Below are 16,927 nucleotides of genomic sequence, written 5' to 3' on the forward strand. Positions count from 1 at the left end.
TATTCTGATTTCCCAAAGTTCAGATATGGGACAGGTGTGGGGATGGGGATATGGAGGTGAAGGGCAGCTTGGTGTCCTCCCCTCATCTTATACCTTGTATCAAGTCCTCTTCTTATGGGATCATGAATTCAGAGGAACATAGTTTTAGAGCACCTGGATTTTGAGTGTTTTGGATTTTGAAACCTTGTATATGCATTTGGAAATTCATAATATTCTTTTTGTTTCTTAACATGCAGCAGATGGAAATACCAAAAATATCTTTGTGATATATAGGGATCAGGTATAGGGCATCTTTGATCATTCTTGCCTAAATCATATATCTCTATTTATTAAGTATTTTTAGTCAGCAAAATTTAATTATTTAAACTCTGAGCCAATGTATCCTAATTTAATGTGGCGTTCAGTGTTATAATGAACTGAATTTTCATTTTACAGATTTTAAATGCATTATTGAAGGTTTTAGCAAGTCAACACCTTTCTCTATACTAATACAAACCATTACTAGTAGGTCGTGTATTAGCAGTTTCCCTTCTTGTTCTCAGCTTCCATCAATGATTGTAGTGAACTAGTGATGAACAAAAGAAGATAATTTTGGTTCTTTATTTTTCTTAGGCATAGGAACTTGTCTTGGAAAAAAAAAAGTTTATTTTTATTTAGTTTTTCTCTACTCAGTGAGCAGGTTGTTAAAGCTTCAGATTTACAAACCTTAAGGTTGAGTTTCTCTGACCTATATATAGCCAATAAACTTATACAGAGTTTGACGTAGACTGACTGGTCTTTGAGGCAGGATTAGATCTTTGTTTGAAATGCACATTTACCCTCATGATCTTGTCTTTCATGTAGTTACATTTCCCAAATTTTCTAAAGTTTTATATGTTCTAGTTTATCTGGACAGGCCTCATACCAGCAGTCTCGTGAATGCCTTCAGAAGGAACTTGAAGGATGCTGGTTTCAGTGGTTTGATCATATCCCAGAGGTCATGAGAAATGAATGAGCAGGCTGTAAAGCAGATACTTTGGTCATATCTCAGTTATTTAGATATGGATGCATCATTTGTTTCTTTTGGGGATAGTGTTGGTATCATTGTCTCTTAAATTTTTTTGTCCTTATCTTTTCTTTCAATGATTGTTTACAAAAGTCAACCTACAAGAATGTAGTAGGAACAATACTAATTTTATCGTTTTATGTTTCTAACATCTTGGTTGGTCTTCACATGGTCCTCTATAGACCATGGGGTTTGCACTTGCTAATATTCGAACACAAGATCCCATGCCCATACTATAGAATGTATTTGTTTGTTAACTCTATTTCTAAAACCAGCTTGGATCATTAGATGGTGGTGGGACAATAGACTCTTAACAATCCTCTTAAAAAATTCAGAGGGCTGCAATTGCAGGATATGAACTTGTGCTCTCTCTGATATCATCTTAAGATTTGTTAGCTTATCACTATTACCAAAAGTTCAAGTTGTTAATAAGATGTGGGTCAATACTTTGTTACTATAACATTGACAACTGCTTCTTCCTGGAAAAAAACAAAAAGTATACGAAAAACACATGGTTTATTTGATATTTTATATGGACAACTTACTACATGCATCTAATTAGCTTATCTCGGAAGAAGCAGATGATGCAGTCAATAAGGATTGAGTATCTTTTTGGTCTTGATCTATGTTTTTACTTCAAATTGTGTGAGAGGAGCTTTAGTTTCTATTTTTTTTTACTTTCAAATTTCATCGAATATTGATGATCTTATCATCTTGTTTACAAGACAGAATTCTAGTAGATGCTGTTGAGAAGTACAATGGCAAAAACTGGAAAAGGATCGGTGTGTATCCGCATCAGACTCTATTCATTTCACATTAACATTATGCTTTGCTTTTGAAGCTGCAATTATGACTAATTTCTTAAATACAAAGTGCAAGATGTTGAATTTATCCACTAACGCCTCAAAACAGAGCGATTGTGTAAAAAAAAAAGGAGAGTTTTCCTCTCAACCTAGTCTTCAACGACGCCCTAAGCGCCGCCTAGTCCTTGTGCGCAGCTGCTAAGCACAGCCACCTCTACCACCATGTGGCAAGGCAACATTCTCGTCTGGAATTGTCAAGGCATCACCAACACTGAAACACAAAGGGCGCTAATTGACATGGTTCAAGCTAAACGCCCTCAACTCATCTTCCTCTCCGAAACCCTAGCTCAACAGCAACTTATCGATTCCCTTACAAACAGGCTTGGCTTTGCCGGCAACGTCTGTATTACCAAACAGCCTGAATGTCAAGGACTTGCACTGTTATAGAGTCATCATCTCAATGTTGCTATACACACCTCATCTTTTCATCATATTGACGCTATTGTCTCTGAGATTGGGCATGTAGAATCTTGGCGCTTCACTGGCATATATGGATTTGCAGCTAGAGGGGTGCGTAGTCAAACATGGAACCTCATTGCACAGCTTGCTGGTGAAAACTGTGGATTACCGTGGCTAATGGTCAGGGACTTTAATGAGGTCTGGTGTAGGGCAGACAAGTCAGGCGGTCCCCCTAAGGCTGCAGCAGCTATGAATGTGTTCCAACAAACTATGATGAACGCTGGTCTTCTGGAGATGGGATTTGTGGGATGCCGCTTTACCTGGTCAAATAAGTTCACTAAGGAACGATTAGATCGGGGTTTCCAATCAATGCAGTAGAGGAACAGGTTCCCCTTCAGTCGGGTTATCACACTTCCACCATCTGATTCGGACCATAATCCATTACTTGTAGAGGTGAGGACTGATCCGAGCCCTCCAACATGGAGACCCAAACAGTTCCGTTTTGAAGAAGGTTGGTTTGGAAAAGAGCAGTGCCACACCATCATTCAACAAAATTGGGCTACACCTCTCACTGGTAATGTATTACAACAACTAGGTATGAAGATTCAAAATGCGGGACGTCAACTCCTTACATGGCATCAGGTTGATAAGCAGTAGCAGAAGGCAGAGCTTCATGATGTTCAACAAAAATTATTTGCACTCATGAAATAACCTTACTCTCCGGACCAGTATGAAGAACAACGACGTCTTCATCTCAAGCAAAGTCAATTGCTTGCACTCCAAGAGACTTATTGGAGGCAGAGGTCAAGGGCTCTATGGCTAAAAGATGGTGATCGTAACTCAGCCTACTTTCATCGGGCAGCCTCACAACGAAGAAATAAAAACACGATTAAGGGTCTCCAAATTCTTGATGGCACTTGGGAGACTAATCCTATAGCTCTGCGACAGCTGCTTGCAGATTATTACAATCAAGTTTTTTGCTCGGATACAATTGATGATGAGGCTATCTCTGAGGTGTTCAGGGCTACACCATTGAAAGTTACAACTGCCATGAATGATGACCTTGCCTTGCCTTATTCTGATGATGAAATCAAAGCTGCTCTCTTCCAAATGCACCCATCGAAAAGTCCTGGACCGGATGGTATGTCCCCTTTCTTTTATCAGAAATATTGGCATATAGTTGGATATGACGTTTGTTTGGCTATCAGAAACTTTTTGGAGAAAGGTGAAGCTTGGCAGGAATCCAACTTCACTCACATCTGCTTAATTCCGAAGATTCAGAACCCTACTGAGGCAGCTCATTTTCGTCCTATTGCTTTATGCAATGTTATTTATAGAATTTGTTCCAAAGTTCTGGCTAACAGACTCAAAAAATGGTTGCCCAATATTGTCTCACCACTGCAAAGTGCTTATGTTCCTGGTCGATTAATCTCGGACAACACCCTGGTTGCCACAGAGGTAGCACACTTTATGTATAAACTTCGGTCCCAAGAGGAGGGTTTCTTTTCACTCAAACTTGATATTAGTAAGGCATATGATCGCCTTGAGTGGACATATTTGCAAGCCATTCTCACCAAGTTAGGATTTGCTCCGCGGTGGGTTTCCATGGTGATGTCATGTGTGACTTCTGTAAGCTACGCTATTTTGGTAAACGGTGAAACCTCTCCTACTGTACGTCCTACCAGAGGTATCCGTCAGGGGGATCCACTCTCACCTTATTTGTTTATCCTTTGTGCCGAATGATTATCTGCTCTAATCTCTCAAGCGGTTCAGTTTGGCACCTTCAAGGGTTTAAAGATGAGTCCTCAAGCTCCAGTACTCCATCACCTCTTCTTTGCAGATGACAGTCTTCTTTTTGGTGCAGCTACCATAAGAGAATGTACAGTTTTTAAAGGTATTCTCAACATTTATGAACGTGCCTCTGGTCAGAAGGTAAACTTTGCTAAAAGTAGTGTGGTTTTTAGCAATAATGTTCAACCTGCTTTGAAGTTCACTTTGGATTCCATCTTGGGAGTGAAATGTGTTTCGGAGCATGATTGGTATCTTGGATTACCATTGAGGGTTGGGAGGTCCAAAACGAAACGATTCCAATACTTGAAGGATAAGGTGTCCAAAAAGTTGGTGAATTGGAAGTCTAAAATCCTTAGTTGTGCCGGAAAAGAAATTCTTATCAAAGCCAAAGCCGTGGCCCAAGTGATGCCTACTTATGCTATGAACTGCTACCTTCTTCCAAAGATCTTGTGTGATGACATTCATCAGCTTTGTGCGTCCTTCTTTTGGGGTGCCACAGATGAGAAAAAGAAAATACATTGGAGAAGTTGGGAAAAATTGTGCTTGACTAAGCATGAAGGTGGCATGGGGTTCAAAAATATTTATGCCTATAATCTTGCAATGCTTGCTAAACAGGGATGGAGATTGCTTACTAAACCTACTTCTTTGATTGCTCAAGTCTACAAAGCACGTTATTTTCCCAACTGTTCTTTTTGGGAAGCAGATCTGGGTACGGCACCTTCATATTCATGGAGGAGTATTCTGGAAAGTAGACCTCTTTTATTGGCAGGTGCGATATGGCGAGTGGGTGATGGTACACAGATCAAATTATGGGAGGATAACTGGGTGCCTCACTGTCCAAGATACATGATACAAAAACCGGATAACATGGAGCTTGTTCATGTAGCGGAGCTGATTGATCCCCATACAAGAACTTGGAAAAGGGAAACTATACAATCTCTATTTCTTCCTCATGTGGCAGATAGCATCTTATGCATACCTCTTAGGCAGGTTGCTACTCCCGATCAATTAAGCTGGAACCCAGAGAAAAAAGGTTCCTTCACTATAAAAAGTACGTACTGGATTGCAAGGCAACAAGTTTTAGGCCATGTGTTAACATCTACTTCTCATGGAGACCCTTACTTGGAGCTTTGGAAGCGTCTATGGAAGGCTAAGGTTCCAGGGAAGGTACAAATTTGTGTTTGGAGGGCATGTAATGACATTCTGCCTACTAGAGAGCAACTTCTCAAGAAGGGATATGAAGGAGCTGTGAGTTGCTTACTCTGTAATTACAGAATTGAAAGCAGTGCACACCTCTTTTGTAAATGTCCTACAGCACAAACCATTCTCTCGGGTACTCCCTTCTCTTTGCATAACAGCTTACCACATCCAAACTTTAAAGAGTGGATGTTGGAACAATCTTTGAGTCTTAAAACTGATTTGTTTGAAAAACTACTCATGATTGTCTGGGGATTATGGAAGAACCGCAACTTGAAACTATGGGAGGATAAGGTACAGACCTCCGTTGACATTATGTTGGGCTGCTTTACATGGTTCATAGAGTTTAAACGTGCTAGAGACAATCCGAATGGTCGGGTCCAGAAGGTTGTGCAGAGGTGGAAACTGGAAAGCATCCCCAAGCTCAATGTTGATGGCGCTTTTGGGGCACATGCTTCTCATGGGGGAGTTGGAGGAGTGCTTAGAGACTCACATGGTCGGTTTCAGACTATTTTTGCAGAACCGGTGCTTCATGCAAATTCTGCACAGCAAGTTGAGCTTTGTGCCATTATGGAAGGACTGAAATATGTTGAACTTTTGCAACTGCAGCAGGTGGAAGTGGAAGCGGACTGTCTCTTAGCAGTCCAATGTATTAACAATGATGTTGAAGATCTCTCTGAACTTAGTAATATGGTTCTAGACATTAGAACCAAAATTAGTTCTATGCATGGTGTGAAACTTGTATTTGCACCTAGATCGTGCAATAGTATTGCACACAGATTAGCTAGTTATGCTTATGAAGCACCTCATCGTGAAACATGGGAGGTCTTACCTCCTGCTTGTATTCATGATCTAGTCATGAAAGAATGTAACTCCATTTCACCTTAATGAAATTTCAGTACCTTTTACCTCAAAAAAAAAGAAGTGCAAGATGTTTGGTTTTTTTGTCTTAGTTATGTCTGAGCTTGGAGGATGTTGTGTAGGCCTATGTTGATTTAACAAACTTATAAATTCCATGCAGTTGAATGTGTTCGTGGCAGAACAGATGTTCAGTGCCTTCACCTCTGGCAGAAACTCATCTCACTTGATCTTGTTAAAGGATTTTGGAATAAAGAGGTGAGTTAAGTTCATATTATCTCTCTTAAAAGCAATGTTTCTGCTAGTAATTGTAATAAATCATTGTGACTAAATTTTATGCTGCAACTTGCAGGAAGATGATCTAATAATTAAGTTAGTTGCAAAGTAGGGGAACAAGAAATGTTCTGAAATAGCAAAGTCCTTGCCAAGCCGTATAGGCAAGCAATGGCGAGAGAGGTACATCCTATTCTCTCTTCCAACTTATGGTGAATCAATTGAAGTTTGTTTCAATGCTTATAAAATTGTATATGGCCGGCGAATCCATTGAAGTTTGTTTGATGTATCAAAATGGCTTAATTCATGTTATTTTGGCATCTTATAGCAGAAAATTGTGATGCCCCGGAAATTCGTAATTATTTTCTGAGGATTTTTCCGGAATTAATTTTATGGTTATTGGACGATTTCGTGGCTCGTGGATGGAGCGGAAGTGTTTCGGGCGAATAATTATTTAGGAGGCGCCACTTTAGGGGGGTTCAAGGTTGACTTTTTATTCGTTGGGATTCTCTGAAAACTTCCTTCACAAAAGTTGTAGAGTGCGTCGATACGAGTTCGTGGACATGTAGAACGTGAAAATCGGAGTTCGTATGAGGAAGTTATGGCTATTGGAAGAAGTTTCCAATTTAGTATAAATAGGAATTCTGCGGAAATATCTTCATAATTCCTCATTTCTGTTTTTGGAAACTTTCTTTCTCTCTCTTCTCCCTTGGCTGCACCTTCAGTGTCTGAGTTTTTCGACTGACCCAACCCGGACCCGGCTTTTCAGGCGAACTGCGACGGTCTCCGGCGACGAAACTTTCCAGATAGGATCGTCTCCTCCGTCTGGTCGTCCCTCTGGTGTCCTCTAGCGCCGATTCTCCTCCACGGCGGCGCAGTTGAGTGTATTCGGATCCGATCGGTTCTCCGATCTCCGACGTCGGCAGGGCTTCAAGTTGAGCTTGGGGAGCTCAGAGCAGCCTCCTTGGTCAATCCTTGGTGGTTGTTTGGATCGATTCACGTAAAACTTGGTTCAACTTAGAGTGGATTACTGTTCACAGCTTGTGAGGTAGTTTTTGACCCTTTATGCTTGTTTTCTGACTTCGAGTTAGTTATGAAAGTTCACAAGCATGCTTAGATGAAGAACTTTGATGTTGGGAGTTTTGTGAAATATTGAGTTTTGGCCGGCGGTGGTGCGCCACCACCTGTGGTGGCGTTCCGGCGGTGTTCCGGCCACTTAAGGAACTGTTTTTGGTATTATATATGTTCTACTCGTTGATACAAGTGTTTCGATATATAATATGCAAATTTTGGAGTTCGAATGGATTTGTTATGATTTTTACGGTTTCATACCGGTTGTTTTATTGATCCGTGAGGATTTGAGCATCCGATCGACTTGTGATTTTGACATATCGATCGTATAAGTATTCCGGGGACATTGGGTGGTCTCGGATGTGGTTTCGCCTCATTTGGCATCACCTTGGGAATTTTGGTTTGATTTAGGGTTTCGAACATTATTCCTTGTGATTCGTTGACTGAATCAGAGCTGTAATTCCTTAGGTACGTGACGAGGTATTCTTTGGACAGCAATTTTGGGTGGTTTGGCTGCTTTGTTCTGTATTGAAGACGCAGCGGGAGTTCGAGGTGAGTAATCTCACGATGTTCATTCACGAACAGGTTCACCATATTGTTTTGAGAGTTATTTAGTTAACTACAAACTATAGTTGGTATTAGTAGGCATTCCTGAGCGGATGACTACGTATATATATATATATATATATATATATATTTACGTGAAATATATATGTTTTGGTGGTTTGTGGATTTTGAAAACAATATGCATGAAATGATGCTTTTTATTGTTTTGGGTTGTGGCTTTTGGAAAACAAATGATTGTGGAAATGTTGATTTCGATTTGTTTTGAAAAGCGTTGTGATTTGTGTATTTGAGGAACATTTTAGTTCGCGGGTGGTTAATTTAAATATGGGTTTTATACCGGGAGTAATTGATAGGGGTCAACTACGGGGAATCTTTCAGTTTAGATTCGTGTAACATTTTGGGTCCACTGTGACTCCTTTAAATGTTTTGGTATTTATACCGTGGGTCCAAAGACTTACGAGTTGAGGATCGTGGGTCACGAAATGTGATCGTGGGTGGGAAAATCGGGACTTCACGCATTTGGCCGGGTTAGTGAATAGGATCAGTTAGAGCTCTAGTCTGTCCGCCGTGATTTGTTTATTGATTTAAACGTGACTTGTGTGGGTTTATCCCAAACTTTGTTTCTTGATTGAAACGTGAATCGTGTGAGTTTATCTCGTGATTTGTATAGGTTTATCCCGTGATTTGTTTATTGATTTAAACGTGATTTGTGTGGGTTTATCCCGTGCTTTGTTTCTTGATTGAAACGTGATTTGTTTATTGATTTAAACGTGTGAGTTTATCTCGTGATTTGTGTGGGTTTGTCCCGTGTTTTGTTTATTGATTTAAACCTGATTTGTGTGGGTTTATCCCGTGATTTGTTTATTGATTTAAACGTGATTTGTGTGGGTTTATCCCGTGCTTTGTTTCTTGATTGAAACGTGATTTGTTTATTGATTTAAACGTGTGAGTTTATCTTGTGATTTGTGTGGGTTTATCCCGTGATTTGTTTATTGATTTAAACGTGATTCGTGTGAGTTATTCTCGTGATTGGTGTGAGTTGTGTGTGGTTTGAGTTACTCATACGGGCTTGCAAAAGCTTACTGGGTTTGTTGTGTGGCAACCCGATACACCATTCAAACTGTGTAAGGGTTAATCCTGCAGGTCAGGGTAATCGTGGCTGAAATCTGAGGCAGCGAGCTAGCAGCTTTACGGTAGGAAGCCAATTTTGTGACTTTACCGTTATTAAGACTTCCGCTTGTAGTGAGCTCTGAGGAGCATTTACGTTTTATTTTGTTGTTGACAATTTAATTCGTAAGCTTGTGTAATATATAACTCTATGGAGCGAGTGTATATTAACTTTGAGGGTTCAGTGCATCAGTATGTACTTGGTTTAAAGGGAAAAAGATTTCAGGTATTTTGTATTGATGACTGAACGTTCACGCATGTATAATTATGGGATTATATATATCGATTTTCATGTGTGTAAAATCAGGGGCGTGACAGTTTGGTATCAGAGCGTAAGGTGCATATTTTGTGACAATCAATACTCCTCGAGTGATGGCCCGTCTGCAGCGGATCCCCATCCGATGCTCTTCGATATTGATATAGTCATTGGGTATGCAATGAGTGTTGAAATGTGTGTCTTCAGGGTAGTGTTGGCTCAGTGAACAAAGTGTAGGAGCTTAAGGTAGCTTCTAGGAGTTATAGTCTTTTAAGGAATGAGGACCTTTAGATTTAACGTGGGATTGACGTAGGGAGTGGAAATTGTATACTCTGACGTAGTGTTGTGGTTGCTTTGATGATAGCATTGACTTGTGCTTGTGTTGAGAGTTATACAGGTGTTAACCACGTGTTGCTATGCTCTTTAGGTGATAGATTCACAAGGAGGCAGAGCGAGGGGTCGAGGTAGACCCAGAGGCAGGGGTAGAACTCGAGGTAGGGGCAGGATTCCTCCTGTTGAGGAGATGTTTGAGAATGATATTGAGGCATCGAATGTTGAGCTGCCTGTTCCACCTGTTGTAGAGGTTGTGAATGTTGCTGATCCCACTCGGTTGTCAAAGTTGGCAAAGGAGATTTCGAGGCTGGGAGGAGTCCCATTCCAGGGAGGTACGGATCACATGTTGGCAGATCAATGGATCGAGAACATGAAGACCTACTTCGAGATGGTCGTCTGCGACGACGTTGAGAAGAGAAAGATTGTGGTGTTTATGCTCCAAGGCGATGCACGGGTATGGTGGAGCGGCACACAGAGAGTTATGGATGTGTCCACCATGACCTGGGATGAGTTTGTGGAACTATTCAGGAGGAAGTACTTTCCGCCTTCAGTGAAGGAGCAAATGGAAAGGGAATTCATCTCATTAGTCCAAGGGACTAAGAGTGTGAGGGAGTATGAGGCTGAGTTCTCAAGGTTATATCACTTTGTGAGGCAGCTGAATGCTGAGAGCTTAGTTATGAAGTTTCAGTGGGGACTGAATGCTTCGATCCGGCGAGATGTCGCTGTTCTGGAACTGAAGACGATGGAGCTCATTTTCGCTAAGGCTATGGCCATTAAGCAGGAGAACCTGACTTTCCAGGAGCAGGAATCGGCTGAGAGGGACTCCCGAAGGAAGGGAAAGACAATTGTTGAGAGCAGTGAAGGAACAGATAATCAGGGTGGGTCCTGGAAGAAGCGGAGGACTCATCAGCAGGCGCTAGCTAGGGAATCAGCTGCACCTATCAGGCAAGTGGTACCCTCGAGATGCTTCAATTGCAATGAGATAGGCCATGCAATTAGATTTTGCACGAAGCCGAGGAATTTGTCATGTTACAAATGTGGTCAGATAGGGCATTTCTCCAGAGATTGTACCCAGGCACAAGGCAGGGGACAAGGGAACCAGCAGAGACAGCTACCTCAGGGAAATGCGAGGTTGTTTGCTGTTGTTCAGCAAGGTGCTAGGGAGGAAGGTACTTTATCTAATTTTGCTTACCTTGCTAGTATTGTGTGAGGTGATAGAGTACTTCGTTCTGTGGTGTTGTTTTGTGTTGTGTTGTGTTGTGTTGTGTTGTGCTGAGTTTTGCTTGATGTCTCTAGTTAGACTTTGTCATATGACTTCCGTTTTGGGAGAGGGTAGTATGTGCGTGATGCATCTTTCTTCAATATGGCTCGATTGTGCGATAATGCCATGTGAGGAGTTATGTAAGGGTGATCAAGGCTAGACCTTATCGTGATTTTGTGTTCTAAGATGGTAGGACGAGTATTGAGCTATGATGCAGATGCTGTTGTGATACTAGGTGAGGTACCTGTATCCATTATTGATCAAGGTAAGTTGTACTTTGAGATGAGGGCATTCTTGCTTAGAATGAAAATTTGGATTTGAGCTTGGTTTCTGCGTACTTGTGGGTGTAGTATGTGTAAATTTTGAGACGAAATTTCTTTAAGGGGGGTGGAATGTGATGCCCCAGAAATTCATAATTATTTTTCGAGGATTTTTCCGGAATTAATTTTATGGTTATTGGACGATTTCGTGGCTCGTAGATGGAGCGGAAGTGTTTCAGGCGAATAATTATTTAGGAGGCGCCACTTTAGAGGGGGTTCAAGGTTGAATTTTTATTTGTTGGGATTCTCTGAAAACTTCCTTCACGAAAGTTGTAGAGCGTGTCGATACGAGTTTGTGGACATGTGGAACGCGAAAATCGGAGTTCGTATGAGGAAGTTATGGCTATTGGAAGAAGTTTCCATTTTAGTATAAATAGGGAATTTCCGGAAATATCTTCATAATTCTTCATTTCTGTTTTTGGAAACTTTCTTTCTCTCTCTTCTCTCTCGGCTGCACCTTCAGCATCTGAGTTTTTCGACTTACCCGACCAGGACCCGGCCTACCCGACCCGGCTTTTCCGGCGAACTGCGGCTGTCTCCGGCGACGAAACTTTCCAAATAGGATCGTCTCCTCCGTCTGGTCGTCCCTTTGGTGTCCTCAAGCACCGATTCTCCTCCACAGCGGCACTGTAGGGCGGCGCAGTTGAGTGTTTTCGGACACGATCAGTTCTCCGATCTCCGACGTCGACGGGGCTTCAAGTTGAGCTTGGGTAGCTCAGAGCAGCCTCCTTGATCAATCCTTGGTGGTTGTTTGGATCGATTCACGTAAAACTTTGTTCAACTCAGAGTGGATTACTGTTCACGGCTTGTGAGGTAGTTTTCAACCCTTTATGCTTGTTTTCTGACTTCGAGCTAGTTATCAAAGTTCACAAGCATGCTTAGTGAAGAACTTTGATGTTGGATTACTGTGGTGGTGTTCCAGCGGTGTTCCGGCCACTTAAGGAACTGTTTTTGGTATTATATATGTTCTACTCGTTGATACGAGCTTTTCGATATATAATATGCAAATTTTGGAGTTCGAATGGATTTGTTATGATTTTTACAGTTTCATACCGGTTGTTTTATTGATCCGTGAGGATTTGAGCATCCGATCGACTTGTGATTTTGACATATCGATCGTATAAGTATTCCGGGGACATTGGGTGGTCTCGGATGTGGTTTCGCCTCATTTGGCGTCACCTTGGGAATTTTGGTTCGATTTAGGGTTTCGAACGTTATTCCTTGTGATTCGTTGACTGAATCAGAGCTATAATTCCTTAGGTACGTGACGAGGTATTCTTTGGACAGCTATTTTGGGTGGTTTGGCTGCTTTGTTCTGTATTGAAGACGCAGCGGGAGTTCGAGGTGAGTAATCTCACGATGTTCATTCCCGAACGGGTTCACCATATTGTTTTGAGAGTTATTTAGTTAACTACAAACTATAGTTGGTATTAGTAGGCATTCCTGAGCGGATGACTACGTATATATATATATATATATATATATTTACGTGAAATATATATGTTTTGGTGGTTTGTGGATTTTGAAAACAATATGCATGAAATGATGCTTTTTATTGTTTTGGGTTGTGGCTTTTGGAAAACAAATGATTGTGGAAATGTTGATTTTGATTTGTTTTGAAAAGCGTTGTGATTTGTGTATTTGAGGAACATTTTAGTTCGCGGGTGGTTAATTTAAATATGGGTTTTATACCGGGAGTAATTGATAGGGGTCAACTACGGGGAATCTTTCAGTTTAGATTCATTTAACATTTTGGGTCCACTGTGACTCCTTTAAATGTTTTGGTATTTATACCGTGGGTCTAAAGACTTACAAGTTGAGGATCGTGGGTCACGAAATGTGATCGTGGGTGGGAAAATCGGGACTTCACGCATTTGGCCGGGTTAGTGAATAGGATCAGTTAGAGCTCTAGTCTGTCCGCCGTGATTTGTTTATTGATTTAAACGTGATTTGTGTGGGTTTATCCCAAGCTTTCTTTCTTGATTGAAACGTGAATCGTGTGAGTTTATCTCGTGATTTGTGTAGGTTTATCCCGTGATTTGTTTATTGATTTAAACGTGATTTGTGTGGGTTTATCCCGTGCTTTGTTTCTTGATTGAAACATGATTTGTTTATTGATTTAAACGTGTGAGTTTATCTCGTGATTTGTGTGGGTTTATCCCATGATTTGTTTATTGATTTAAACGTGATTTGTGGGGGTTTATCCCGTGATTTGTTTATTGATTTAAACGTGATTTGTGTGGGTTTATCCCGTGCTTTGTTTCTTGATTGAAAGGTGAATCATGTGAGTTTATCTCGTGATTTGTGTGGGTTTATCCAGTGCTTTGTTTCTTGATTGAAACGTGATTTGTTTATTGATTTAAACGTGTGAGTTTATCTCGTGATTTGTGTGGGTTTATCCCGTGATTTGTTTATTGATTTAAACGTGATTTGTGTGGGTTTATCCCGTGCTTTGTTTCTTGATTGAAAGGTGAATCGTGTGAGTTTATCTCGTAATTTGTGTGGGTTTATCCAGTGATTTGTTTATTGATTTAAACGTGATTTGTGTGGGTTTATCCCGTGCTTTGTTTCTTGATTGAAACGTGATTTGTTTATTGATTTAAACGTGTGAGTTTATCTTGTGATTTGTGTGGGTTTATCCCGTGATTTGTTTATTGATTTAAACGTGATTCGTGTGAGTTATTCTCGTGATTGGTGTGAGTTGTGTGTGGTTTGAGTTACTCATACAGGCTTGCAAAAGCTTACTGGGTTTGTTGTGTGGCAACCCGGTACACCATTCAAACGGTGTAGGGGTTAATCCTGCAGGTCAGGGTAATCGTGGCTGAAAACTGAGGCAGCGAGCTAGCAGCTTTACGGTAGGAAGCCAATTTTGTGACTTTACCGTTATTAAGACTTCCGCTTGTAGTGAGCTCTAAGGAGCATTTACGTTTTATTTTGTTGTTGACAATTTAATTCGTAAGCTTGTGTAATATATAACTCTATGGAGCAAGTGTATATTAACTTTGAGGGTTCAAGGCATCAGTATGTAGTTGGTTTAAAGGGAAAAAGATTTCAGGTATTTTGTATTGATGACTGAACGTTCACGCATGTATAATTATGAGATTATATATATCGATTTTCATGTGTGTAAAATCAGGGGCGTGACAAAAATGATGCAAAAAATAAAGAGGCTGATATTGAGGAGCTCATCAAAGTAGTTGCAGATCAGGTAGCAAAGTAATCTTCAGTGGAACAACAGTTGGAATGACTTATAAGAATGATTTTATATCAGCTTTTGATTCATGTGTAGCTAGCTAGGAATGATTTCTTGTTTGGTACATTATCTAGTTACTTGAATGTTTGGATATTGGAAGAATGGTAATTGAATAATATGGATTAGAGTACTATTTTTGTGGTAATTACTATCCAATATTCAGTGATACAACACAACACAATACAATGTGTTGTATGATTGTAAAAGTGTTCAAAATTAAGGCTCCTCCTACCACAGTCATTGGTCATAAGCCAATTTGATTACAATATTCACACAACAGCTAACCAAATATAGTAGTTGTGTGAACTAACAACCAACAACAAAAAAAAACAAAATTCTGTTGTCTGAGATCCATAACACACAATAAAAACAAAATTTTATTTGTTGTCTGAATGTATCAACAGACAAGAGAGATAATTTCATTTTAGTTGTATGTACTTATCTCAGACAACATAAAAAGAATTATAGTTGTTGTGTGTTATTAATCTCAGACAACAGAAAAAGAATTATAACTGTTGTGTGTTATGAATCTCAGACAACAGCTATAATTCTTTTTGGGAAAATCGTTCAAACAGTGTTTGAACTTTTCCAGACTATTAATTTTCATACCTATACTTTGAAAAACATCAAAATGGTACCTGACGATTTAAGCTCGACCCAATTTATGTACCTAGCAACAGTAAAGCCGTCAACTCCGTTAAATTTAGAGGGGTAAAATTGGTACTTCTGAAATTTTTTTTTTTTTGGAGTTGACCCCCTTCTTCCAGCTGCTTTCTAACTCTCTTCTTTCTCTCTCTCTGATTGATTGATTGACTTCACAATAGTGCTCTTTAGGGGAAGAAAGAAAGAAGAACAAGAAATTGATTTTGATGCAGAGTGGGGTTTTATAATCAGCAGCATGCGAAGCCAGCCGAAGGAGGAGCGAGTGTGAAGGCCAAGATTCGGAAGCTGGAAAAGTTTGTCTCCACCTCACGCGCCACCTGCAACATCGACGACCCATTCTCCACCCCCCACCACCTCACCACCCCATCCCCATTACTCACCAACACCAGCAACGTCGCAAAAGATCGAATGACCCAGAATCCCCCGCTCAAACCTGACTCCATGCGAGGCATAGTGTGGCTAGACCAGACCGTAGCCAATCACAGTGGCTAGGGGCTCCCGCTGGTTAAGATCTTCTATTTTAGATCCATGACGTCAGCCATCGTCTTCTTCTTGAAGTCAACTCTGCTTCGTGAACTCTCATACTCGACGGTTTCGGCAACATCCCTTGCAAGTGGCTTACAAGGCCGGCTCGGATCTCCCCTGTTCTATGGGGTGTGGTGTTTGGGGCTCCCGAATTAGACTCAATTGTTTGGTACAAGGATGTTTATGGCTTCGAAACACAGCAGCAGCCAGAGGATGAGGACGAGGACAATTTAATCAAGAAGATGGTCTCTCTAATTCTCTCTCTCTGACCGGAGCTGTGTGGATTGACGTATTCATGAAGCAATGGGGCTGGGATTGTTACGTTGGGAAGAAGAAGAAGAGTGGTGGAGTCAGGTTTGGGCTTTGCGAGCTGGGATTGGTGCTCTGGCCACTGGATATGGTTAGATCAATGAAGAGTTTTGGCTTTTTTGTTGAAGAATCCAATTGTCAAGGATTTGTTATTGTTGTTGATTTATGGTGTTGAAAAGAACTGGTTTTGGATCGAAGAGTTGAAATAGATGTACTTGTGTTCCTTCTCCAATTAATAGTAAGAAACTTTGTGGCTAGAAATCTAAAATGAAGGAGGAGAGAGCTGAGAGTGCAAAACACTAGAAGGAAGATGATAGAATGGTCAAAGAAAAAGTGTTTTTTAAACTAAATGATATATATAATTTTTGTTTGCCACATGCTAATACCATTCCAGTATTCTGGTGGTTAGGGCTTTCATTTGCACATGTGTTGGAATGAGTTCGAGTCTCCACAACCTCAAAGTTTGGAGTTTATTTTGGATTTTCATTGTTTTAAAATTGATTTACTGTACCAAAATACATGAAGTGCCACTTTTACCCCTCAAAATTTAACGGAGTTGACGGCTTTACTGTTGCTAAGTACATAAATTGGGTCGGGCTTAAATCGTCAGGTACCATTTTGATGTTTTTCAAAGTATAGGTATCAAAATTAATAGTCTGGAAAAGTTCAGACACTGTTTGGACGATTTTCCCATTCTTTTTTGTTGTTTGAATGATCATGTCAATGCCAAGGCATCTCCACACATGCCATGCCTGCGCAGAATTCACACAACAGAA

At 40.6% G+C, this 16,927-nt stretch overlaps 1 protein-coding gene across 1 annotated transcript; it reads left to right on the forward strand.

Moving 5' to 3' along the window:
* The first annotated feature begins 2,070 nt into the window (after window positions 1-2,070).
* LOC112167549 lies at window positions 2,071-6,541 on the forward strand. The gene is made up of 6 exons (XM_024304579.1): window positions 2,071-2,247; window positions 2,362-2,610; window positions 3,037-3,978; window positions 4,081-6,163; window positions 6,317-6,411; window positions 6,506-6,541. Exons 1-6 carry the CDS (start codon window positions 2,071-2,073, stop codon window positions 6,539-6,541), a joined length of 3,582 nt encoding a protein of 1,193 aa, XP_024160347.1.
* The last annotated feature ends 10,386 nt before the right edge of the window (window positions 6,542-16,927 follow it).

This window comes from Rosa chinensis, chromosome 1, assembly GCF_002994745.2.
Source record: "Rosa chinensis cultivar Old Blush chromosome 1, RchiOBHm-V2, whole genome shotgun sequence".
In the NCBI taxonomy this organism is placed as follows: Eukaryota; Viridiplantae; Streptophyta; class Magnoliopsida; order Rosales; family Rosaceae; genus Rosa; species Rosa chinensis.

Coding starts and splice junctions, on each gene's coding strand:
- LOC112167549 (XM_024304579.1), top strand. CDS start 2,071: ATGTGGCAAGGCAACATTCTCGTCTGGAATTGTCAAGGCATCACCAAC. Junction 3,979..4,080: donor ACGGTGAAACCTCTCCTACT/GTACGTCCTACC, acceptor CAAGCGGTTCAG/TTTGGCACCTTCAAGGGTTT. Junction 6,412..6,505: donor AAGGATTTTGGAATAAAGAG/GTGAGTTAAGTT, acceptor TGCAACTTGCAG/GAAGATGATCTAATAATTAA.